Source organism: Lampetra planeri, chromosome 4, assembly GCF_965212315.1.
Source record: "Lampetra planeri chromosome 4, kcLamPlan1.2.h2, whole genome shotgun sequence".
NCBI lineage: Eukaryota > Metazoa > Chordata > Hyperoartia > Petromyzontiformes > Petromyzontidae > Lampetra > Lampetra planeri.
In genome coordinates this window covers 14658540-14683735 of record NC_136110.1, presented here as the reverse complement: position 1 = coordinate 14683735, position 25196 = coordinate 14658540, and the positions used below count along the sequence as shown (strand labels likewise).

At 53.2% G+C, this 25196-nt stretch overlaps 1 protein-coding gene across 1 annotated transcript; it reads right to left on the bottom strand.

Moving 5' to 3' along the window:
• Positions 1–1874: 1874 nt before the first annotated feature.
• On the bottom strand, positions 1875–23281 carry LOC144717740 (arylamine N-acetyltransferase, pineal gland isozyme NAT-3-like). The gene is made up of 4 exons (XM_078593352.1): positions 23111–23281; positions 13298–13422; positions 3679–3979; positions 1875–2255 (listed from the first exon to the last, which is right to left on the bottom strand). The coding sequence occupies exons 1-4, from the start codon at positions 23279–23281 to the stop codon at positions 1875–1877; spliced, it is 978 nt and encodes a 325-aa protein (XP_078449478.1).
• Positions 23282–25196: the final 1915 nt, after the last annotated feature.

The following is a 25196-nucleotide window of genomic DNA, read 5'->3' as shown; positions in this document are numbered from 1 at the left end:
GTTGTGGCCGAAACGTCGTGATAATTATTTCATTATGTTTTATTTTTATTATTTTATTATTTCCATTCTACGTGATTTTACCGAAAGAACCAAGAAGACTACTATACACTACACTATACACTACTACACTATACACTACACACTACTACACTACAATAATATACACTACTACACTATACACTACTACACTATACACTACTACACTACACTAATATACACTACTACACTATACACTACACTACCACACTATACACTACTATACACTACTACACTATACACTACTACACTATACACTACACACTACTACACTACACTAATATACACTACTACACTATACACTACTACACTAATATACACTACTACACTATACACTACACTACCACACTATACACTACTATACACTACTATACACTACACTACTATACACTACACTACTATACACTACACTATACACTACACTATACACTTCTATACACTACTATACACTACTAACACTATACACTACTAACACTATACACTACTACACTATACACTACTATACACTACACTATACACTACTAACACTATACACTACTACACACTACACACTATTACACTACTATACACTACACTATACACTACACTAATATACACTACTACACTATACACTACTACTACACTACACTAATATATACTACTACACTACACACTACTACACTACTATATACTACACTATACACAACAACACTACACACGAGGGTCAATCTACTGCTCGATGAAGACCTCCCCAAGCCACAGCCACCTCATTATTCTAATTGCATCGCTCCATCTGCCTGGACTTCCCCTCTCGGACGGATTCCCTCTCCTCCCGAAGCAAACCTCCGTCCGTGCGAGCTACGAGGGGTCAGCAAACCAAACTCACAAGGGATATTGTTTGTTTTAGACTTGGATAGCAAGCTCAACATGTCAAGAGCCGCAATGCCCAATCCACGACGCCTTGCGCTGGAAGTGGCAGCACGTGCATCGTGATCATCAGGACTGTGAGGTTGCAATGGTTAAAAGGCTCTCGCTGAGAGAGCTGCAGCTGAGCGACGTTGAAGTGATCTTTATTTGAAGTGGAATTGCAGCAAAGCACGACAGCGGCACAGAGCAGCAGCAGCCGTCTTCCACACCGCGGCAGTGCGTCGCTCCGTCCAGGCGCAACAAAGCCCCTTCTATGCCCCCCCCACCGTCTCCCGGCGTTCCCACCGCTTGCACCCCAAATTCCACGCGTGCTGCAGCTCCCCCCCCCCGGGCCCCTTAGTACGCGCCGTAATATTTTTACAATTTTTATGATAAATTGTCTTTGTTTACAATATGCACTGTAAGTTATGAAGTGTTTATCGTATGAAATGGTAATTTACGAAGGTTGGTAACGCATCCTCATAGGACTTATATTATTATAAGTGAAACTAAACTTTTACCAGGTAAGGCCCACTCAGCTATATAGCTCTTTTCAGAAGCGATCTGGCCACAAATTATAGCTCAATTAAGTGGCTTATTGTGGAAATTTCTACCAGCAAATTATTCTAAATGCATCTTTAAAACCGGAGGATCCAGAGAAAAATCCATGTGACCACTTCAAATACAGAGCAGGCGTCAGGGTGGGGATCGAAGGCGAGATAGTTAACATCGCGCTAGTTAACATGGCACCCCGACAACCAGCCCCACCACCCCGTATGTAGACCATGCTGGTCTCGCCATGCTCCATAGAACGTGTGCTTAATGAGGCCTTGGTGGGTGCTCATCTAGTGTCTTTGTGTTTGCGTGTTTGTGTGCGCGCGTGCGTGCATGCATGCATGATGCACAGTAACACCAGGTGCACGTTGGCCTTCCCGTGTTACAATTCTAAAACATTAAAACTGATCGCACTCTTCAGGTACAATGGCACGATCTTTTGGCACCAATGGATTTTTGAGAACGACTCCAAAGACGTCCCTCAACACGATGGGGATCTCTTCATTGGAAAGCTCACGGACGGCTTTGCTCTTCCTGCGGACTCGATGGTTCCGCGCCGGCTTGACGGTGGTGCTGGTGAGACGTTGGCCCATGTAGGTGACCCGACCTTGAGGCGTGTGAAGGGTGCACAGAGATTTAGACGCGGGCATGGAGCTCGGTGACGTCTGGTTGTACTGGCACATGTCTGAGAATTCCAGAAATCTACGTGCGATTGTTGTGAACTTGTAAAGCACTGTCCAACATTCGTCTTCTCCCGCACGAGGTGGCTGCAGTTCTACCTGCAATTAACAAACACAACGAGGATTATTTTTAAACAAGAGAAATCATGTGTAATGAGAATATATCCGGCTCACTGACGTATCACACCTTGTCATGGTGATTGGCTCTGCCGGTCCTGGTTTACAGCCAATGGGGGGAAGCCTGGGGGCATGGCCCTGACGTGATGGAAGGGTGACAGCTATGGAGATTGGTTCTGCTGGCTTTGGCCTCAGCCAATGGGGAGATGAGTCAGGGGCGTGGTCCCGGCAGCTGACGAGGAGCCTGGAAGATTCGATGCAGGCTAACGAGGATTGGCTGAAGCGTACCACGTGACCCGGGGATTAAATAGGGGTAGAGAGGAACGACACGTGGTCAGAACGGGAACCAACGGAGGAAGGAGCCACGCGAGAGCGGGGCTCCGAGTTGCCACGTGGCAGTGCGTCTCTCTCGGTCTATCTGTCCCTTCACGTTGTCTATCAGCAGCGTGAAGTAGATGTAACCCAAAGTGAATAAAAGACGGATTCCAGAAGTCGTCTCAAAGAGTCTTATTACACATGTAAGCATCTACACTCTGAACATTGATCGACTGCGCCATCTTGATATTCTGCCTTTGTCGTGCGTGTCAGCTGCATGTTGCACTCTGCGGCTGGATCCACGCCGAGTCGGCGATTGCACAGCCGGTCGCTCACCCGGAGATGGATTTCTGCCTCATGGCATTGGTGCCGTCACCGAGTTAAGAGCCGAGTTCCGATCGCATGCACAGGTTTGCGAGCTCTGCTTGGTTACGATCCCGAACGCACCGTTTCATTATCGTTGTAAAGAGGTGGTCGGTACAAAAATACAACTCGGCTGTCAAATTAAAATGGGGAGAGGTGGCCAATCATGCATTTGGAAGAGTTATTGCGAAAGAGAAATGTGATATATCAATGACAAAACAGTAAAAAAACCATTACACATGAGACGACTAAAATGGCCAGCTGTTGAAAAAAAAATGTTTTTGACTGCCAGCACCACAATTACCAGAAAATACGACACACACTTACAAATCCAGGAACCGTTTTGTACAATAACTCGCTGAGATGTATGTACTTTGAACTTCGTTCAAACCGTACGTAGCTAACCGTGCTAATCGGAGGTGTGGGATATGGAAAAAGCAGTTTGCAGGTGATTAAGTTACACAACGTTGAGAGCGATACATCACCACCCCCATGCTAACTCCTGAATGGGACACGCCGCTACAAGGAACAATAGCCAGCGTATGACGCTGGCGACGGAATGGCAACCGAAGGAGGGGGAGCGCGATGAGATCAGTTCGTGTGCTGGAGTACGGTGGCTGTGGCAGCACAGCACCTTGAGGGATCGCGATGGTTAGTGGAGTCATTGTATAGACTTGCTGGGAATGTTGCAGGCGCGTGTCGCTGTGTTAGTGTGCAGCGAGCGTACATCTTTCAATTGGATCCCATCACCGCCGGCCTCCTCCACCGAGGCCTCCTCCACCGAGGCCTCCTCCAGGCTCCACCAGCCGGCAGGGCAGTCGCTGCGCAGCCGGTACGTCCCAGACTCCTGCTCGCTCTCCCGCCCACTCTCCATCTCCAGCGGCTCCCGCATGCCGTTCCCAAAGCCAACATCCACCACGAACCTCTCGAGCTGTCGCTCCCCTGAAGGAAGCGCCGATGGACACTTCTGGCCGTCCGTTGCACCCAGTTTCACGAGGATCATGAGATGTTGAAAAGGAGGCCCGTACCTGCACGTGAGGCCACATTCAGGATCTGGACACCGCCGTGGCCACGGCCGCGAATGCTTCCACCGCTACTGCCCCTTCACCTTGATGTTAACATTACACAATCATTAATAACATCAACTTAATTGGATTTTATTTCATTTTGCTCTGATTAACCATCGTACACTAATTTCGTTATAACTGCTTTTTGTTTTAAAACTAAAGCTAAACTATTTATTTTACCAGGTAAAGCCCATTGAGCTATGTAGCTCTTATTCAGAAGCGACCTGGCCACTAACGAAGTGGCTTATCACGTGGAAATTTATAGTCGAAGTAAAATACACTAAACACATGTTTCTAATGTGGAGAGAAAAACTGGAGGACCCGAAGAAAAATCCACGCAATCACGGCGAGACAGTTAGAGATGCAGACTCCAAATATACAGCAGGCGTCAGGGTTGGGATCGAACCCACGACCTCCTGTATACCAGGCGAGGGTTTGTTGTACTTCCCCCACACCTAGGATTAGTACGGTTGGCTACGTATGGTACATTAAACAGTTTAGCGCAATAGGTGAGGCATTTCATTCAAACAAAAGGAAATGACTGTGTCTGTTGGCACAAAGGACATCACGCTTGGACTGCTCTGAGATTCTCCGAGTTGTAAGAGAGGTGTGGTCCCAGAGCAAAGCTACAGAATAACAACAACAAAGTGTAGCCTTTGTCAATCCACTGCTGGATGAAGATCTCCACGCCGAGCATACTTCCCCACGCTGGTCAGTGCAGGATTTTTGAAAGTGAGGCACCCAGGATCAGTTGAGTATCACTCGCCACTGATGTTAGCCGTGGCCAGGAGTTGAACTCGGGTGGCTGGGTTCGTAGTGCGCTAACCCCTGCGCCACTGCTCCATCTGCACGTCACGTTGATGTTTAGAACGGGAGGCGTGCAGGGCAAAAATGAACAATGTGGGGCCCAAACCGCCGATTGATTTAATAACGTCACGAGGCTTGCCACCTCAAATTATAACCCAAGCAGTGAGGTAACATGTGTAGTGGTGATACGCGCTGGGTGTATATGTCGTGTGCCAGCGCGTATGTACGGGTGTGTGTGTGGTGACGCGCGCTGACGGGGAGGAGCAGGCGTCAGTGCGCGGGTGGGGGTAGTGCTGCTGATTGGCTGTGTGCCGGTGACGCGCCCAGAGGGAGTGATCGGGTAGCAGCGCGGTGTGATTGGTCGGGGAGTGGAAACACGCGCTGAGCGGAACCGGATCGTAGGGATAGCGCGTGGGGATTGGGTAACTGAGGAGCGGTGCCGACGTTGAGGTCCGCATCCGCTCCGTCTCCCGGGAAGAAGGGGTATATAAGGTGATGCACAGAGGAGCAGGGGCAGAAGTGGAACCATCTAAGAATGAAGACGAAGGTGCAGAGATAGAGCCCGGAGAGGAGAGTAATGGAGAGTAATGGAGAGTAATGGAGAGTAGAGGAGAGTAAGGTATAAGTGTGTAGCCAGCGAGAGAGAACGGTCTACACGAGCTGAGTAATGTATAGTGTGTAGCCAGCGAGAGAGAACGGTCTACACGAGCTGAGTAATGTATAGTGTGTAGCCAGCGAGAGAGAACGGTCTACACGAGCTGAGTAATGTATAGTGTGTAGCCAGCGAGAGAGAACGGTCTACACGAGCTGAGTAATGTATAATGTGTAGCCAGCGAGAGAGAACGGTCTACACGAGCCGAGTATGCATACGGTGTAGCCAGAGAGAGAGGAAGGTCTACACGAGCCGAGTATGCATACGGTGTAGCCAGAGAGAGAGATGCAAAGTCTACACGAGGCGAGTGGAGAGTGTAGCAGAGGCGCAGAGTCTACACGAGGCGAGAGAGGAGTGTAGCCGAGGCGCGGAGTCTACACGAGGCACAGAGAGCCGGCAGCACAGAATCCAGAGTCAAGAGAAGCGCATTGTGAAGAAGAGAGGCCACGTGTTGTATTGTTACAAGTCAAGATTTAATAAAAGAAGTGTGTTCCCGTCAAGGAGTTTCCTGCCGTCATTTTCCAATACTTCATCTGGCGTCAGAAGTGAAACGGGCTTCCAAGTATGGAGACGAGGAAGACCCGTAGGACCCACGGGATTGACCGCGAGGAAGACCTGGACGACTCGGGGCCGCTGGTGGCGGGGGGTGAGGAAGAGGACTTGCCCACGCTGCAGGGTCCGTCGACGGCGCCGGCCGAGCGACCGGGGACAGACGCCGGGCTTCGTGAGGCGCACTCCCGACTGGCGGAGCTGCTGCTCGCCGCCGCGTCCATCTTGGCGGAGATCAGCTCGTCGGGAGGAGCGGGGACGGTGGGGGACATTTTACAAGGTCGCCCCGCAGATTCCCGCCAAAACGAATGGGGGATTCCCGCCATTGCGCCTGGGCCTACTTTTGGCGGGAACGGCGAGCGCCACGTGGTGGTGGGTTCCCAAGCGCGCGCATCGACGTCATCAGCGCGCGAGGGGGTCCGCCATCTTACGTCTGCTGCTGGAGCCGCCATCTTAGACACCGACGGACAGGCGGAGAGGAACCACGAGGCGGATGACTTCATTTTTCAGCAGCGCCTGCCCACGTTGTCAGCCTTCAAGGCGGAAGGCGGAGACTGGGGCCAATTTCAGCGAAGGTTTTTGGCGCATCAAGAGATGTCAGCGTGGTCCGATGCTACGGCGCTGCGGGCATTGCCCGCCATGCTGGACGACGATGCGCTCGCGGCCTTCAGGGCTGCACGGAAGTCGGACCGCTCCACGCTGAAGGATGCGCTGGGTTTGTTGGCCAGGGTCTACGGGCCTCCCTCTACGTGCCGCCATCAGTTCTACGCAAGACGGAAAGCGGCCACGGAGACCGCGCTGGCCTATCGCACGGCGTTGCTGGCTCTTGCTGATGCTGCGTTCCCTCGGATGGACGAGGAGGGCCAAGACGCGATGGTTTTGGAGCAGCTGCTCAAGTTGGCGCAGGACCTGGGGGTCCCTATCAACACAGCTGACGAGATTGATATTTCTTCTTTGAGAGTCGCCACGAGTATTCAAGCGCACGAGGCCCTACAACGGAAGCAAGGCGTTGGTTGCAACGCTGCTGTCGTCGCAGCCCCGGGTTTGGTGGTCGCCGAACCCCAAGTCGTCAGCCCACGAGAGGAGGCGTTCGCCACGGGACGACCAGGGGACTGGAGGCCGGGGGCCCGGTCGCCTCTGCGATCGGGCCGAAAGTCGGAGCAACCAAGATCTACTCCGACCCTCGTCACGTGCTATAACTGCGGCCTCCGGGGCCACGTGGCGTCCGGGTGCCGCGCTCCGCGGCAGCGCGCCATGGGAGCTCGGCTGGACGACGACCGAGAGCCCAAGTCATCTCTACAATCCCCGGCAAGTCGCGGCACCTCACACGCTCGGCCTGTTTATTCGGCACACATGGGACGCCGCGTTGCGGCGGAGGAGGGCCGGTTAAGGTTCGGGGATTCGGTTCGGCGAGGGGGGTTCGGCCGGGACCAGGGAGACATTGAATGGGCGGAATTGGGGCATAGAATTGTGGCTGCTTCGGCGGGTTCGTCCGTTGTTACGGGATCTATTGATGGGGTTGAGATTAGGGTGTTAGTGGACACGGGGGCATCGGCAACTATTATATCGGACCTCATTTATAATATTCTTCCGGTCCAATGTCGTCCGCTGCTTCCAGTGGATGTGCCATTTTACGCCGCTAATGGGGGATCGTTGGGCATTATCGGTCAGGTTAGGGCGTCCATTTGCATTGGAGATATCAAATTGTCGGGACCCGTTTTCGTTTCGTCTTCTTTGGCAGTTCCGTGTCTTTTGGGCACTGACTTTTTGGCTAAAATGCCCATTAAAATTCTTATCGATCAACGATGCATTGAACTGCCATCGGGTCGCCGGATTTCATTTTTGACGGGCCCTACTGACATTCGGACGGCGTGCGCTACGATACAAGCGGTGGCGACGCAGACAGTGCAAGTGCCCCCGGGTTCACAGATGTTGATTCCCCTCCGGTTGCGGAAACCATGGGTGAGGGAGGCTTCGGGACAGAGTATGCTTTTGGGTCCTTCTAACAAGGCTGTCGGGGGTCTTGATTTATCGGTGGCTCACACTTTGGTGCGGGCTGACAGGGATCCGTTTGTGATGGTTTTGAACGCGGGGTCGCGACCAGCTGTCATTCCGCAGGGCACCGTGCTGGCTCACGCGGCGCAGGTCCCTGGGGATGATGGGTTGGTTGCGCAGGTGGGCTCGAGCCCCGAGCGGAACGTTGAGCCAAGGGCAGTTGGGTGCGCTGCGCGAGTTGCTCATTGAGTTCTCTGATGTATTCAGTAAACATAAGTATGACATTGGGTGCACGGATTTGTTGCACCATCACATTGAAACGGGCGATGCGGCGCCGGTCAGGCTAAATCCCTTCCGACTGAGTCCCGTGGAGAAGGAACATGTTCAGTCGGCTGTTAACGATATGCTAGAAGCCGATATTATTTCGCCCTCCTCTAGCCCGTGGGGAGCGCCTATTGTGCTGGTTAAGAAGCAGGACGGGTCCCTGCGATTCTGCGTTGATTTCCGTCGCCTGAATAAGATCTCTGTGGCTGACGCGTATCCGCTCCCCAGGATGGATGAGTCCCTCGATGCATTGTCTGGTGCGCGATATTTTTCGACTTTTGATTTGTTATCGGGGTTTTGGCAGTTGCCGCTCGACGAAGAGTCGAAACCTAAGACAGCATTTCGGACTCCAGGGGGGCTGTTCCAGTTTAACCGGTTACCCATGGGACTTCACTCCTCTCCAGCGACGTTTCAGCGACTTATGGAGCTGGTTTTGTCGGGCTTGCAGTGGGATACATGCTTGATTTATATGGACGATGTCATTGTTTTCAGTAAAACGTTTGAGGAACACCTCCGGCGATTGAGAGGGGTGTTCTTGCGAATGCGATCGGCTAAGTTGAAATTTAAACCGGCCAAATGTCACCTCCTTCGTAGGTCCGTTAGATACTTGGGTCACATTGTCGATTCTTCGGGGATCTCCACCGATCCCGCGAAGACGGATTGTGTCGGTTCGTGGCCGACACCTACGTCCGTTTCCGACGTGCGTAGTTTCATCGGGTTTGCTTCTTATTATCGGCGGTTCGTTGAGCACTTCGCCACTATTGCAAAACCCTTGCACGCTCTAACGGCGAAGGGAGTGAAGTTCAAATGGGGACCGGAGGAAGGCCGCGTTTCGCTCCCTCCGGGACGCCTTGGTGGGTGCCCCACCCTTGTGTTATCCCGATTTTGCCAGTCCCTTTTTGCTGGACACGGATGCTAGCAACACGGGCATTGGGGGGGTGCTATCCCAAGTCGTTGGGGGTGTCGAAAGAGTTGTCGCCTACGGTAGTAGGGTGTTGTCTCCGGCGGAGCAGCGCTACTGTGTCACCCGTCGCGAGCTGCTTGCCATTGTTTTTTTTGTGCAGCAGTTTAGGCCATATCTTTATGGTCGTCACTTTACAGTCCGAACGGACCACGCGGCGCTACAGTATTCATTGAGGGTCGCCCAGCCCTCGGGCCAGTTGTCGCGTTGGTTGGAAGTCCTCCAGGACTATCAGTTTACGACTACGTACCGTAAGGGGTTGCGACACACGAATGCCGATTGCTTGTCGCGGTTGTTGCCTTGTGATGAATGCGCGTGTTTGTCGGGATCGGCGCGCTGTAAACCGACGCTTGCGGGGGAGATGGGGGCACTGGCTGCGACAGCGGGCGCACCGATCGGGGATGATTCCACTGCCTCTCAGGGTCGGGACTCGCTGCTCTCGCTGTCGCTCGGCGAATGGGGCCGCCTCCAGATGGCGGACAGCTCGCTGCTAGCATTGCGCCGCAAGGTTGGGGGTCCCGAGGGGGACCAGGAGCGTACCGGCTCCTATGTACTTGAGCGGGGCGTGTTATTGAAATGGGACAGTTTGTCCCGGCGGAACGCACTCGTGGTGCCTTCCGCTGTGAGGGGGAGGGTTGTCTGGGCGGCACACGAACGCCTCTTGCACTTGGGAGTTAACAAGACGCTTGCCCTGCTTCAGCGTGACTATTACTGGCCGGGAATGGGAAGTGATGTGGTGCATATTCTGAAGGGGTGCGTTGAGTGCGCCAGGCGTAAACCATCGGCCGTGGCAGCTAATCCACCGCTGCAATCTATTCAGGTCTCGCGTACCAACGAGCTCGTTGCACTCGATATTTTGGGGCCCTTCCCAGTCACGCCGAGAGGGAATAAATATTTGTTAGTGGGGGTCGAATACTTTACCCGATGGCCTATGGCGTGGCCTCTTGCTAACCAGTCGGCAGCGGCTGTGACGGATGCCTTCGTCCAGGGCTATGTCCTGGACAAGGGGGCTCCCGAACGCCTGCTGACCGACCAAGGTAAAAATTTTTCGAGTAAATTGTTGCAAGAGGTGTGCGATCTGTTGGGTACCAAGAAGGTGCGTACCTCCCTGTACCACCCGCAGACTGACGGGATGGTGGAGAGACTCCACAAAACCTTGACTTCCATGCTGTGCCAGCAGGTGTGCGAGGCACATGTAGATTGGGACCTGCAGGTCCCGGGAGTCCTTGCCGCGTATAGAATGGCCCCCCATGCAGCTACGGGGTTTTCCCCATTCTATTTGATGTACGGTCGGGAAGCTGACCCGCCAATAGAAACGCAACTTGGCCTGTCCGCTCCACGAACTAATTCTAATTTGGCAGAACATATTAAGTTTAATATTCACAAGCTGACAGAGGCGAGGGAGGCCGCGCGGCTTAATTCGCGGGCTCGCCAAATTGCTAATGAACGGTTGCGGGCACGGAAGGTGTCCATGCACGAATGGAAACCAGGTGACAGGGCCTGGCTGCATTGCCCTCAGGCACCCTTGGCTACGTCGCCTAAATTGTTGAGACCGTGGAGGGGACCCGTGGAGGTCGTGCGCGTTGCACGGCCCCAGTGCGTTCAGATAAAGTGGGGAAAGCGCCGGTGGTACGTTCACCCCTCCCGACTGAAACCGTTCTCGCCTCCATATGGCCTCCCCTTGTGTCGTGATGGCCGGGCGTGTGACGTGACCGGCGACCCAGAGGGGGAAATGTCTCTGCCTGATCCACACGTATTTTCGCCTGATCTGCTCCCAGGTGTCTCGGAACTGACAGCTGCCGATCACCGGCGGCCGGATCTCCGCGGCGGGGCCGGCCCTTTCAGGCCCGTTCCGCGCCGTCTGGAGCAGCCGGAACCGCCGGACGGTCGTCAGTGTCCCGCCCCATACGATGGACCAGCCAGACGGACTCGCGCCAGGTCGTGCTACTTTGCATGACCTGCCTCGTGAGGAGTCGGGGCAGTTGGAGCGCCTCGTCACTGCGTGTAGTCGCAGGGACGTGGGGCGCGTTCGTTTCGAATTTGCTCGTATCGTGTTATTGTTGACTTTTCGGGTTCATTGTCAATCTGTACATAGTTATTCTTGTTGTTGTTGTTGTGTTATGTTACGGGGCACACTCGGGGGGTTACGGGGTTTTTTTTTGTTGGTTGTCGTTTTATCGTCGCGGTTGGTTGTTGTTAGCAGCCGGGCCGGCTGCGAGCTATGTGGGAGGGGGTGATGTAGTGGTGATACGCGCTGGGTGTATATGTCGTGTGCCAGCGCGTATGTACGGGTGTGTGTGTGGTGACGCGCGCTGACGGGGAGGAGCAGGCGTCAGTGCGCGGGTGGGGGTAGTGCTGCTGATTGGCTGTGTGCCGGTGACGCGCCCAGAGGGAGTGATCGGGTAGCAGCGCGGTGTGATTGGTCGGGGAGTGGAAACACGCGCTGAGCGGAACCGGATCGTAGGGATAGCGCGTGGGGATTGGGTAACTGAGGAGCGGTGCCGACGTTGAGGTCCGCATCCGCTCCGTCTCCCGGGAAGAAGGGGTATATAAGGTGATGCACAGAGGAGCAGGGGCAGAAGTGGAACCATCTAAGAATGAAGACGAAGGTGCAGAGATAGAGCCCGGAGAGGAGAGTAATGGAGAGTAATGGAGAGTAATGGAGAGTAGAGGAGAGTAAGGTATAAGTGTGTAGCCAGCGAGAGAGAACGGTCTACACGAGCTGAGTAATGTATAGTGTGTAGCCAGCGAGAGAGAACGGTCTACACGAGCTGAGTAATGTATAGTGTGTAGCCAGCGAGAGAGAACGGTCTACACGAGCTGAGTAATGTATAGTGTGTAGCCAGCGAGAGAGAACGGTCTACACGAGCTGAGTAATGTATAATGTGTAGCCAGCGAGAGAGAACGGTCTACACGAGCCGAGTATGCATACGGTGTAGCCAGAGAGAGAGGAAGGTCTACACGAGCCGAGTATGCATACGGTGTAGCCAGAGAGAGAGATGCAAAGTCTACACGAGGCGAGTGGAGAGTGTAGCAGAGGCGCAGAGTCTACACGAGGCGAGAGAGGAGTGTAGCCGAGGCGCGGAGTCTACACGAGGCACAGAGAGCCGGCAGCACAGAATCCAGAGTCAAGAGAAGCGCATTGTGAAGAAGAGAGGCCACGTGTTGTATTGTTACAAGTCAAGATTTAATAAAAGAAGTGTGTTCCCGTCAAGGAGTTTCCTGCCGTCATTTTCCAATACTTCACATGTACTAAAGTTGAACACTCCTGGGATTTTGCCACCAATGTTGTGGTTCATAATTGATTTTTGGGTTGGATCACCGCAGAAGAAAAATGTGTGTCGTAAACCCTCCTCCACCCGGCATGGCGATAAATGAAGTTGTCACCTGCACAACGTGCCATCAAATTGCTGCCTCAGCAGCAGCACCACCACCAGTGTTGGAGAGCGATCTCATGTTTAGATTCAGCTACAGACGACTTGCTGGTAGTCACAACCAGTATCACACAACCAGTATCACACAACCACCATCACACAACCAGCACCACACAACCACCATCACACAACCACCATCACACAACCAGTATCACACAACCACCATCACACAACCAGTATCACACAACCAGTATCACACAACCAGTATCACACCAGTATTATACAACCAGCATCACATCATCAGAATGATACATCCAGTATTACACAACCAGTATCACACAACCAATATGAGGCAAACTGTAGTTGTAGTCAGCGTGCGATGTAGACTTGCTCCCAATCTGATGAAAAACACTGAACAATCGTAACTTCCAGTGAAGCAGCCTCCCCGATCGTACGAGCAGTCGGTAGTGCTTGTACGTCCATTGCTGGCCCTATGCCCAATTGTGGAAATTACGCATTCCCTTGGCAGAGGGTCAGTGTTTGCAGAATCAATCATGTTGTGTATGGCATAGAGAGAGAGAGACCCACGTCAAGGTACGCGTCAAGGTAGGCGTTACCTGTGAGTGAAGGGGCTCAGCACACGAGCTGAACACAGGGTCACCTGGAATCCCAGCTGCCGCAGCAGCCAAGAGAAGAGGCCGTTGTTCTCGTAGCAGAAGCCTCCTCGCCGCTCCTTCACAATCTGTCGGGCAAGCAACGGCCTTGTCACGCGGCCCGTGAGCCAGTAGTCAGTTGCAACAACAACAAAAAATCCGCCTAAGGTTTATAACGCCTTAGATGACAAATAAGATAAATGTGATATTTGTCAATATTTACCAATGTTTCGATTTAAAGCTTTCGTGACTGCATGGATTCATCTTCTTGGTTCTTTCGGTAAAGTCACGTAGAAGGGAAGTAATAAAATAATAAAAATAAAACATAATAAAATAATTATCACGACGTTTCGGCCACAACGCAAGCAGCCATCCTCAGGTGAAGAATGAAACACCACCAAGCTTGGAGCGTATATTTAAGCTGGGTTGGAGGGGGGAAGAAGAGCACCTTGACTAAATAATTTGCATATCAAGAGGAATTTAGCATATTTATGGCAAATGCGTAGGAGGTGGGCGGGGGGTTTGAAAGTCATATTATGCCCGTGCATTATGCAGGATTAGCAGCATCAAAGGGAGGGGATGGGGGTAGCATTAACAAAGGGGAGGAATGTTAATAGTATGTAGCTGCAGTTACTAAACAACCACGTAAAAAAACTAAAGTATAAACTACATAGTATCATCAGTATACTAAATATACTCTCCAATAAGCTGAGCTACTAACAGTAAGTAATACATTACAATTCTATGTCGCAAAAAATATAATATGCTTCCAGCTAAACTTTTTTCTCTTACATCACACGGGTCTACCCCGTACTATATACTACCATAGACAAACCCAACATTAAATTATATACTGTATTACTATACACCACTCTATACCTTCGTCTATAATATTACCCTAAGTATTATTCTACCCACCCTATTGTATACCACACTGCTGCATATTCACTATACAATTACGATACTGTATATTACCTTATACATTGTATTAAACACCACAATTTTATACTATTTATACAATCTGCTATACACTATACCATTGACCGTCGCGTGAAAGATACTAAGAGGAAGCAACGAAATATGTCAATGGAAGAGTGGTGGTGGGAGACTTGCAGCGGAGCAAAGAATCCATTCCCTGTGGAGAATACAAGATATATAGTCAATGCCAGTGAGTGGACTGCGGTCTGAAAGTCACCGTAAACGTGAACACAATCAGTTAAGATCCGAAATGGTTTATTACGTCCTTCCAATGATTGCTGAGCCAGAATCCATCTTCTCGGTTGAAATTGTCTCTGTGTTTGTATATGTATATGTGGATCGCCTCATGAACGAATCTCTCATGGTAGCCAGATGGCTTGCAGAGAACCTCTGTCTTGGAGAAGTCAATGTCATGTGAGCCCACTGAATTGTAACAGTGATCTGCTACGGCTGAGGTGTTTGTCCTACCGTGTTTCAGGTCTGCTTTATGTTCACGGATGTGGTCCGAGACATGTCGTTTGGTTTCTCCAATGTAACTGCTACCACAGAGGCAACTTAGTTTGTAGACGCCAGGGTACTGTATGTCTGGAACCACATCTTTTACAGACAGGACCAGATCACGGATTTTATGTACTGTGTTGAATCGGACCTGGATCTTGTGTTTAATCAGGATTTTGGAGATCTTTTTTGTGACCCCAGCAATGTAGGGTAAGGTGATGGTTTTGAAAGGCTCCTCAACAGGATCCTTCTTGATGGTTGGAGTGATGGCTTTGCGGATTGTGTAGTCGGAGTAACCATTAGCCTTAAGAGCTTGGCGTACGTGTTTGAGTTCACTGGCAATGTGTTCCTATCAACTCCCCCACCTACAAACTTCTTCTTCATATGCAAATTCTTTAGTCAAGGCACTCTTCTTCCCCCCTCCAACCCAGCTTAAATATACGCTCCAAGCTTGGTGGTGTTTCATTCTTCACCTGAGGACGGCTGCTTGCGTTGTGGCCGACACGTCGTGAGAATGATTTTATGTTAAATGTTTATTATTTTATTACTTCCCTTCTACGTGACTTTACCGAAAGAACCAAGAAGATTTACCAATGTGTCCAGTGTAGATTGTATACAGAGAGAAACTAGTTGTGCGGATTAAATGCATGCAAGTGTCGGTGTAGATAAAAAGTAGATTTCGAGTTGCCCCACTACTGTGAGATTCATGAATAGGTTTTGATTTACTGTATATTCTTTAACTCAAAAAAGTCCGTAAAGTGGGCAGAAGTAGTCACGGTCAGGAACATTCTTGGAAAAGATGAGGTCGCCAAGGGATTGTCTTACAGTCTAAGGGAACACTGAAATATTCGTGGGGTTTTATATATGGCACGACAATATTATGGGCAAGGAACTGTCGTGCTCGAGTAATATCATAGCAACAATGTCCATGTTATCTGAATAACCATCGAGTCCTGACAAATACTTTTCCGAAATCATTAAGAGTCCTCAAATTAAATTAGCACAATATTGCAAACACATTTCTTTAAATTGAAAACGAATTTTTTTTAAACCGCTTTTTGTGTTTAGTTTGTTGTCCTTCCCCCACACCTCCGATTAGCGCGGTCGGCTGCATATATGTGTAGTGGTGATACGCGCTGGGGTAAGGATCGTGTGCCAGCGCGTAGTGATTGGCTGTGTGTGTTGGTGACGCGCGCTGACGGTGAAGGATCATGGGTCTGCGCGGGGTCATGGGTTATGAGGCGGTGATTGGCTGGGTATCGGTGACGCGCGCTAAAAGCGAGGGGATCGTGTGGCAGCGCGTGGGGATTGGTCAACTAAGGGGGTGCTCATGTCGTGGTCTGCATACGCTCCGTCTCCCGGGAGCGGAGGCTATATAAGGCGGTGCGCACAGGCGCACGGGGAGTTGGTGACCAGTGAAGACAGAAGACGGAGGAGGAAGAGATAGGGCCCTGAGGCACCTAGTCCCGCTGTCCTTGTGGGGACCGGGGCCCTGTGTGGCTCAGAGGCGGGACCTTGGGACCCGGGGCCGAACGTCCGTGTGAGGGCCGGCCCGCGGGACCCAGAGGTCGTGACCCACGCCCAAGCTGGGGTGGGTCTGTAGGCTCCACGGACGCTACGGGACTGGAGTACCCGTGAGCGTGTACCGTGAGCGTGTAGCGTGAGCCGTAGTAACCACACGTGTCAAGTGTAATGTGCAGCGTGAGTTGTAGTGACCACACGTGTCAAGTGGAGTGTGTAGTGTGAGAAATAGTGACCACACGTGTTATTGTGGAAAGACAAGTTTTAATAAAGTGTGCTACCCGTCAAGTGGTTTCCCGCCATCATTCCGAATACTTCAACTGGCGTCAGAAGTGAAACAGTCTTCCAGGCATGATACAAGGAAGACTCGTCGGACTCACGGGATTGACCGCGAGGATAACCTCGACGACTCGGGCCAGCTGGCATCAGGGGGAGAGGACGAGGAGATGCCGACGCCGCAGGACCCACCGGGGGCGCCCGACGAGCGGCTGGGGGCTGATGCCGGACTCCGCGAGGCGCGCTCCCGTCTGGCAGAGCTGCTACTCGCCGCGGCATCCATCCTGGCGGAGATCACCACGTCGGGAGGAGCGGGGACATCGGCGGACATTCAACAGGCTCGCCTTGCAGATTCCCACCAAAATGACTTGGCAGTTCCCGCCATTTCAACCACGAGGACATCTTTTGGCAGGAACGGCGAGCAACACGTGGCGGGAGTTCTCCAAGCGCGCCCGCTTACGTCATCAGCGCGTGCTACGGACCGCCATCAGCCACCTGCCATAGGGGCCACCATCTTGCAGACCGACGGTGCGGCGGAGAGGAACCACGTGGCAGAGGACGACTTCATCTTCCAGCAGCGCCTTCCCACGTTGACAGCCTTCAAGGCGGAAGGCGGGGACTGGGGCGCATTCCAACGCAGGTTTCTGGCGCATCAAGAAATGTCGGCCTGGTCCGACGCTACGGCGCTGCGGGCACTGCCTGCCATGTTGGACGACGACGTGCTCGCGGCCTTCAGGTCCGCACAGAGGTCGGACCACTCCATGCTTAAGGCTGCGTTGGGCCTCATGGCCAAGGTCTATGGACCTCCTTCGGCTTGTCGCCATCAGTTTTACGAGCAACGGAAGGCGGACACGGAGACCGCGCTCGCCTACCGCACGGCGTTGTTGGCTCTCGCCGACGCCGCGTTCCCTCGTATGGACGAGGAGGGCCAGGATGCGATGGTCTTGGAGCAACTGCTCAAGTTGGCGCAGGACCTGGGGGTCCCCATCAACACGGCCGACGAAGTCGACATATCTTCATTGCGGGTCGCAACAAGTATACAGGCGTACGAGGTCCTCAAGCGTAAACAGGGGGTCGTCTGCACTGCTGCCGTGGCCTCAGCTCCGGGCCCGGTGGTCACCGGGCCCCAAGTCGTCTGCCCACGGGAGGAGGCGTTCTCCGCTGGACGACCGGGGGACTGGAGGTCGGGGGGTCGTTCGCCTCTGTGATCGGCCCGCAAGCTGGAGCAACCGAGACCTCCGACGTCCCTCATCATGTGTTACAACTGCGGCCTCCGGGGCCACGTGGCATCCGGTTGCCGCGCTCCACGTCAGCGCGCCATGGGACCTCGGCTGGACGACGACCAAGGCCCCAAGTCATCCCTACTACCCCCGGCAAGTCGCGGCACTTCACATGCTCGGCCTACATGCACAACACACATGGGCCGTCGCTTTGCGGCAGAGGAGGGCCGATTAGGGGTCGGGGATTCGGTTCGGAGAGGGGGGTTCGTGCGGGACCGAGGGGACATTAAATGGTCTGAGTTGGGTCACAGAATAGTGGCTGCGTCGGCGGGTTCATCGGTCGTTACGGGATTCATAGACGGGGTCGAGGTCAGGGTGTTAGTGGACACGGGGGCGTCGGCGACTATTATTTCAGACCTCATTTACAACATTCTCCCCGTCCAATGTCGACCTCTGCTTCCGGTGGACGTGCCATTTTACGCGGCAAATGGGGGCTCGTTGGGCATTGTCGGGCAGATTCGGGCGTCCATTTGCATAGGGGATATTAAATTGTCGGAACCTGTTTTCGTCTCCTCTTCCTCAGCGGTTCCTTGTCTGTTGGGCACAGATTTTTTGTCTAAAATGCCCATTAAAATTCTCATCGATCAACGTTGCATTGAGCTACCATCGGGTCGCCGTATTTCTTTTTTGTCGAATCCTACGGAAATTCGGACGGCGTGCGCTATGATACAAGCGCTGGCGACACAGACCGTGCACGTGCCCCCGGGTTCGCAGATGTTGATTCCCCTCCGGTTGAGGAAGCCATTGGATGGGGAGACCTCGGAACAGGGCGTGCTTTTGGGTCCATCAAATAGGGCTGTCGGAGGTCTGGATTTGTCGGTGGCTCACACTTTGGTTCGGGCTGACAAGGACCCGTTCGTTATGGTTCTAAACGCTGGTTCGCGGCCGGCCGTTATTCAGCAGGGCACTGTGCTTGCTCATGCGGCACGGGTCCCTGCGGAAGAGCGCCTTGTTGCGCATGTTGATCCGGTCCCGGCGCAGAAAATTCGATCGGGGGAGGACCTTGAATGGGTCGATTCGCTGTGTGCGGACTCAAAGGATTTGTCAAGGGTACAGTTGGGTGCGCTGCGTGCTTTGCTGATAGAATTCTCTGATGTGTTCAGTAAGCACAAATATGACATTGGGTGCACGGACCTGTTGCGCCACCATATTGAAACAGGCGATGCGGCACCGGTCAGGCAGAATCCCTTCCGGCTGAGTCCTGCTGAGAAGGAACACGTTCAGTCGGCCGTCAACGATATGCTGGCGGCCGACATCATTTCGCCTTCTTCCAGTCCTTGGGGAGCACCTATCGTGCTGGTTAAAAAGCAAGACGGGTCCTTGCGATTTTGTGTAGATTTCCGTCGCCTGAATAAAATCTCCGTGGCTGACGCGTATCCGCTCCCCAGAATGGACGAGTCCCTCGATGCATTGTCTGGTGCGCGTTATTTTTCTACTCTTTATTTATTATCGGGATTCTGGCAGCTGCCACTCGACGACGAGTCTAAACCTAAGACAGCATTTTGGACTCCAGGGGGCCTGTTCCAGTTTAACCGGTTACCCATGGGACTTCACTCTGCTCCCGCAATGTTTCAGCACCTTATGGAGTTGGTTTTGTCGGGTCTGCAATGGGAAACTTGCTTGATTTACCTAGACGATGTCATTGTTTTCAGTAAAACGTTTGAGGAACACCTCCAGCGGTTGAGAGGGGTGTTCTTGCGGATGCGATCGGCTAAATTAAAGTTTAAACCAGCCAAATGCCACCTTCTTCGGAAGTCCGTGAGATACTTGGGCCACATTGTCGATTCTTCGGGGATCTCTACCGATCCCGCGAAGACGAACTGTGTCAGTTCATGGCCAACGCCCACGTCGGTTTCTGACGTACGCAGTTTCATTGGTTTTGCTTCCTACTACCGCCGATTCGTTGAGCATTTCGCCACCATTGCAACACCCTTGCACGCTCTAACGGCAAAAGGAGTCAAGTTCCGATGGGGACCGGAGGAGGAGGCCGCGTTCTGCTCCCTCCGGGACGCCTTGGTGGGTGCCCCGCCCTTACGTTATCCTGACTTTACAAGTCCCTTCTTGCTAGATACGGATGCTAGCAACACGGGCATTGGGGGGGGTGCTCTCACAGGTCGTTGGGGGAGTCGAACGGGTGGTCGCCTATGGTAGCAGGGTTTTGTCGCCGGTGGAACAGCGCTACTGCGTCACCCGTCGCGAGTTGCTGGCTATTGTTTTTTTTGTACAGCAATTTAGACGTACCTCTATGGCCGTCATTTTACGGTCCGGACGGACCACGCGGCGCTTCAGTATTCATTGAGGGTCGCCCAACCCTCGGGCCAATTGTCACGATGGGTGGAAGTCCTCCAGGACTATCAGTTTACGACCACTTACTGTAAGGGATTGCGCCACACTAACGCGGATGCCCAGTCGCGATTGTCGCCTTGTCCCAAATGTGCGTGCTTAATGGGGTCGGCGCGCTGTAAACCGCCAGGTGCTGTAAGCGTGGGTGCGTTGGCCGCGACCGCGAATGCGCCGATTGGTGACGTTCCCGCTACCCCTGAGGGAGGGGACTCGCTGCTCTCACTGTCTCTGATTGAGTGGGGCCGTCTCCAAATGGCTGACAGCTCCCTGCTAGCGTTGCGTCGCAGGATGGGGGGTCCCGAGGAGGGCCGGAAGCGAACTGGCTCCTGGCTGCTCAAGCAGGGCCTGCTAATGAGATGGGACAATTTGTCCCGGCGGCACGCACTCGTGGTGCCTTCCGCTATGCGGGGAAAAGTTGTCCTGGCCGCACACGAACGCCTCTTGCATTTGGGGGTAAACAAAACGCTTGCTCTGCTTCAGCGTGACTATTATTGGCCGGGGATGGGGAGCGATGTGGTAAATATACTAAAGGGGTGTGTAGACTGCGCCAGATGGAAACCACCGCCCGTGGCGTCAAATCCACCGCTGCAATCTATTCAGGTCTCGCGCACTAACGAGCTCGTTGCGCTCGATATTTTGGGGCCTTTTCCAGTCACGCCTAGGGGTAACAAGTACCTGTTGGTTGGTGTGGAATACTTTACCCGGTGGCCTATGGCGTGGCCACTCGCCAACCAGTCGGCGGCGGCTGTGACGGACGCCTTTGTCCAGGGCTACGTTCTGGACAAGGGGGCTCCCGAACGCTTGCTGACCGACCAGGGAAAGAACTTTTCGAGTAAATTGCTGCAGGAGGTGTGCGACCTTTTGGGTACTAAGAAGATGCGTACCTCCCCGTACCACCCACAGACGGACGGGATGGTGGAGCGACTCCACAGGACTTTGACTTCTATGCTGTGCCAGCAGGTGTGCGAGGCACATGTTGACTGGGACCTGCAGGTTCCGGGGGTCCTCGCCGCGTATAGAATGGCCCCACATGCAGCAACGGGATTTTCCCCATTTTATCTGATGTATGGTCGGGAGGCCGACCCGCCCATGGAAACTCAGCTGGGACTTTCCGCGCCACGAACGAATTCAAAATTGGCCGAACATATTAAATTTAACATTGCTAAGCTGACCGAGGCACGGGAGGCCGCACGGCTTAATTCGAGGTCTCGGCAAATCACCAACGAGCGCTTGCGTGCACGAAAAGTGTCCGTGCACGATTGGAAACCGGGCGATAGGGCCTGGCTGCACTGCCCTCAGGCACCTTTGGCTACGTCGCCTAAATTGTTGAGGCCATGGCGGGGACCCATGGAGGTCGTGCGGGTTGCACGCCCCCAGTGTGTTCAGATAAAATGGGAAAAGCGCCGTTGGTACGTCCACCCCTCCCGGCTGAAACCGTTCTCGCCTCCGTATGGCCTCCCTTTGTGTCGTGAGGACCGAGCATGTGACGTGACCGACGACCCGAGGAGGGAAATGTCTCCGCCTGATCCTCACATGCCTCCGCCTGATCCGCTCCCAGGTGGCTCGGAACTGACAGCTGCCGACCACCGGCGGCCGGATCCCCGCGACACGGCCGGTCCTTCCAGGCCCGATCCGTGCCTTCCAGGGCTGCCGGAGCCACCAGACGGTCGTCAGCGTCCCGTCCCGTACGATGGACCGGCCAGGCGGACTCGCGCTAAGTCGCGCAACTTTTCCTGACCAACTGAATGAGGGGCCGATGCGGCCGGAGCGTCTCGTCACTGCGTTCCCCATCCGCTCGACCGCTCTATCACCCCGGTTGAGGAGCGAGCGGAGGGGGGGATCGATAGATACAGAGACACTGGACACGTTTTTTTCTTGGAATTACTTTTATTGTGTTGTTCGTCGGTTTGTACATAGCTTGTTGTCTGGTGTTGTATGTTGTTGTTGACTTTTTATTGTGTTGTTCGTCGGTTTGTACATAGGTTGTTGTCTGGTGTTGTGTCGTTGTGTTGTTGTTGTTGTGTTACGGGGCACACTGGGGGGTGGGGATTTTGTTGTTGTTACTATTGTTGTTGTTGTTGTGTTGTTTAGCAGCCGGGCAGGAGGGGGTGATGTAGTGGATCATGGGTCAGCGCGGGGTCATGGGTTATGAGGCGGTGATTGGCTGGGTATCGGTGACGCGCGCTGGCAGCGAGGGGATCGTGTGGCAGCGCGTGGGGATTGGTCAACTAAGGGGGTGCTCACGTCGCGGTCCGCATACGCTCCGTCTCCCGGGAGCGGAGGCTATATAAGGCAGTGCGCACAGGCGCACGGGGAGTTGGTGACCAGTGAAGACAGAAGACGGAGGAGGAAGAGATAGGGCCCTGAGGCACCCAGTCCCGCTGTCCTTGTGGGGACCGGGGCCCTGTGTGGCTCAGAGGCGGGACCTTGGGACCCGGGGCCAAACGTCCGTGTGAGGGCCGGCCCGCGGGACCCAGAGGTCGTGACCCACGCCCAAGCTGGGGTGGGTCTGTAGGCTCCACGGACGCTACGGGGCTGGAATGCCCGTGAGCGTGTACCGTGAGCATGTAGCGTGAGCCGTAGTAACCACACGTGTCAAGTGGAGTGTGTAGTGTGAGAAATAGTGACCACACGTGTTATTGTGGAAAGACAAGTTTTAATAAAGTGTGCTACCCGTCAAGTGGTTTCCCGCCGTCATTCCGGATACTTCATATGGTGCGAAATAAGTTCAACACATACGTATATTCCTGAAAACACACTCTGAGAGCCATACAGATGCTGCAGTGTAAATCCATCGGATTGCTAACTTTTGCGTGAAACCCACATCACCGGAAACTCTCGCGCTGTGCCGATCGCAGTGCGCGCGACGTGCCGTCATCACCTTGCGGTAGATCTTCTCTAGGTCCAGGGTTATGGGCTCCCCACAGTGGATGCTGAGGGTCTCGAACGGCACGGACAGCACGTGGGCACGGTGGAGGGCGCGGAGCGATGCCGCGCTGGGGGCTGTGCTGCCCACGAAGCAGATCCGCTCCAGGTAAGCGCCCACATCCATGATCGGTCCGCTGTAAGGCGGCTGCTCGTCTGCCGGCGTACAAGAAATGAATGCGTGTGCAAAGAAATCATCGTTGCCCGCGACCTTTGGAGAAGGTACTTCTGATTCACGCAGCAGCCTCTCCGCTCATCATGTGGCTCGCAGCTTCCCGAGGCTGTGTGGGAGGATGTGCATCTTGGGGAATTCAACCCCTGTGGAATGCCAGTGTTCTCAAAATCTCCCGAAGATCAGAGACATTCGGAGGCTATTTACCACGCAACTGCTGCTATCAAAATGTCATCTCAACATCTGAGCAGGTCCAATGTGAGGCCGAGGTCACTGTCACGACTCCACGTGGCCTACATCGACATCAAGGTCTCCCTCGACTCCATCGACCACAACGCCACGTGGACAATTATAGTAGCCAAATACTCGAAACGCTTGATGTTGATTCTAAATGTAGAGGGAAAAACCGGTGGACCCGGAGAAAAATCCACGTGACCACGGGAAGAACATGCAAACTTCAAATATATAGCAGCAGGCGTCAGGGTTGGGTTCAAATCCTCGAAATCCTGCATACCAGGCGAGGGAGTTGAGATCTTGCCACCGCGGCGCCCTGGACCGCGTCTGGAGAGACAAGCGAAAAAACCTGCCAGTGCTGCCACAGGGGAGCGAGTCGTGGACGCCGCAGTCTCGGGGTCTGGGCGTACGACTTTGTCACGAAGTCATCTCACGGCACAAGTACTCACAAAGACATCCGCGACACCATGGCAGGTAGACTCCACTCTGTCTTCGGGTAATGTGTACGGAGACCGGCGAGCGACGCGCTCGCCAAGCCGCCCTGGGCTGGCTGCTGGGAGCGCCCTCGCCCAACCCGGGAGCAGGAGCGGCTGGAGGAGCAGGAGCACGGAGCCGTCCAGACAACTCTGGCGGTCGGTGCCGACGAACTAGACTATTTGTTTTACCAAGTAAGGTCCCCTGAGCTATACATCGTTTGTTCAGAAGGGACCTGGCCACAAATGAAAGCTCGTGTGGACATCTATAGCAGCAGTGCTCACTGGGTGACGCTGCGGCCCCGTGCTTGTACAGATACATCACCATCATCATCATCATGGTGATGACGATGGTGGTGATGCACACGGCGGCGACTTGGCACAGACGCGTGAATTTTTACACGCTTTCTATTAACTCACTCTGTCTGTTGTTGTCGTATCCTCAAATAATGTAACTCAATTTTAACCCACTTCCCAATGTGGTATCGACTTGCAAACTTTGTATAAATATGTCATACTGATGACAATACTAGATTCTATCATTTAAAAGAAAAAATAATTATTTGAAGCAATCTTTTTTATACCTTATGTTTCGGCTTGGGTCTATTACTCGTACGGTACATTTCATTAAAGGGTGTTTAAAAGAAGTATTTTTAAATATTACTTTTATCATCCTTACTCAGCCTGTGTCCGCATGCAACCCCTTCGACGCGTGTGAAAGTTACAATTTAGCGGAGTTAATCATTAATAATGGGGGCACCATGGTGGCGAGATGTTAACTATCTCGCCTGGTGGGTTCGATCTCGACCCTGACGTCTGTTGTATATTTGTAGTTTGGATGTTCTCCCCGTGGTCGTGTGGAATTCCCTCTGGGTTCTGCTGGGTTTGAGAGTAATTGGCTGCCGCTATAAATGTGCACGTAGTAAGTCACACGTGAGAGGTCTTTTGGCCAGGTCGCTTCTGAAAAAGAGCTACATCGCTCAGTGTGCCTTACCTGGTAAAACTAAATAAGTAATATTTAGAAATACTTAAAAAAACACGCTTTAATGAAATGTACGGTACGAGTAATGGCTGAACTCCACGACTCTAGGAAGTGGCCCCGAAGCTTGCCACAACGTAAGGTGCCGGGTGATTTACAGCCGTCAGTTGAGCGTGGGCAATTA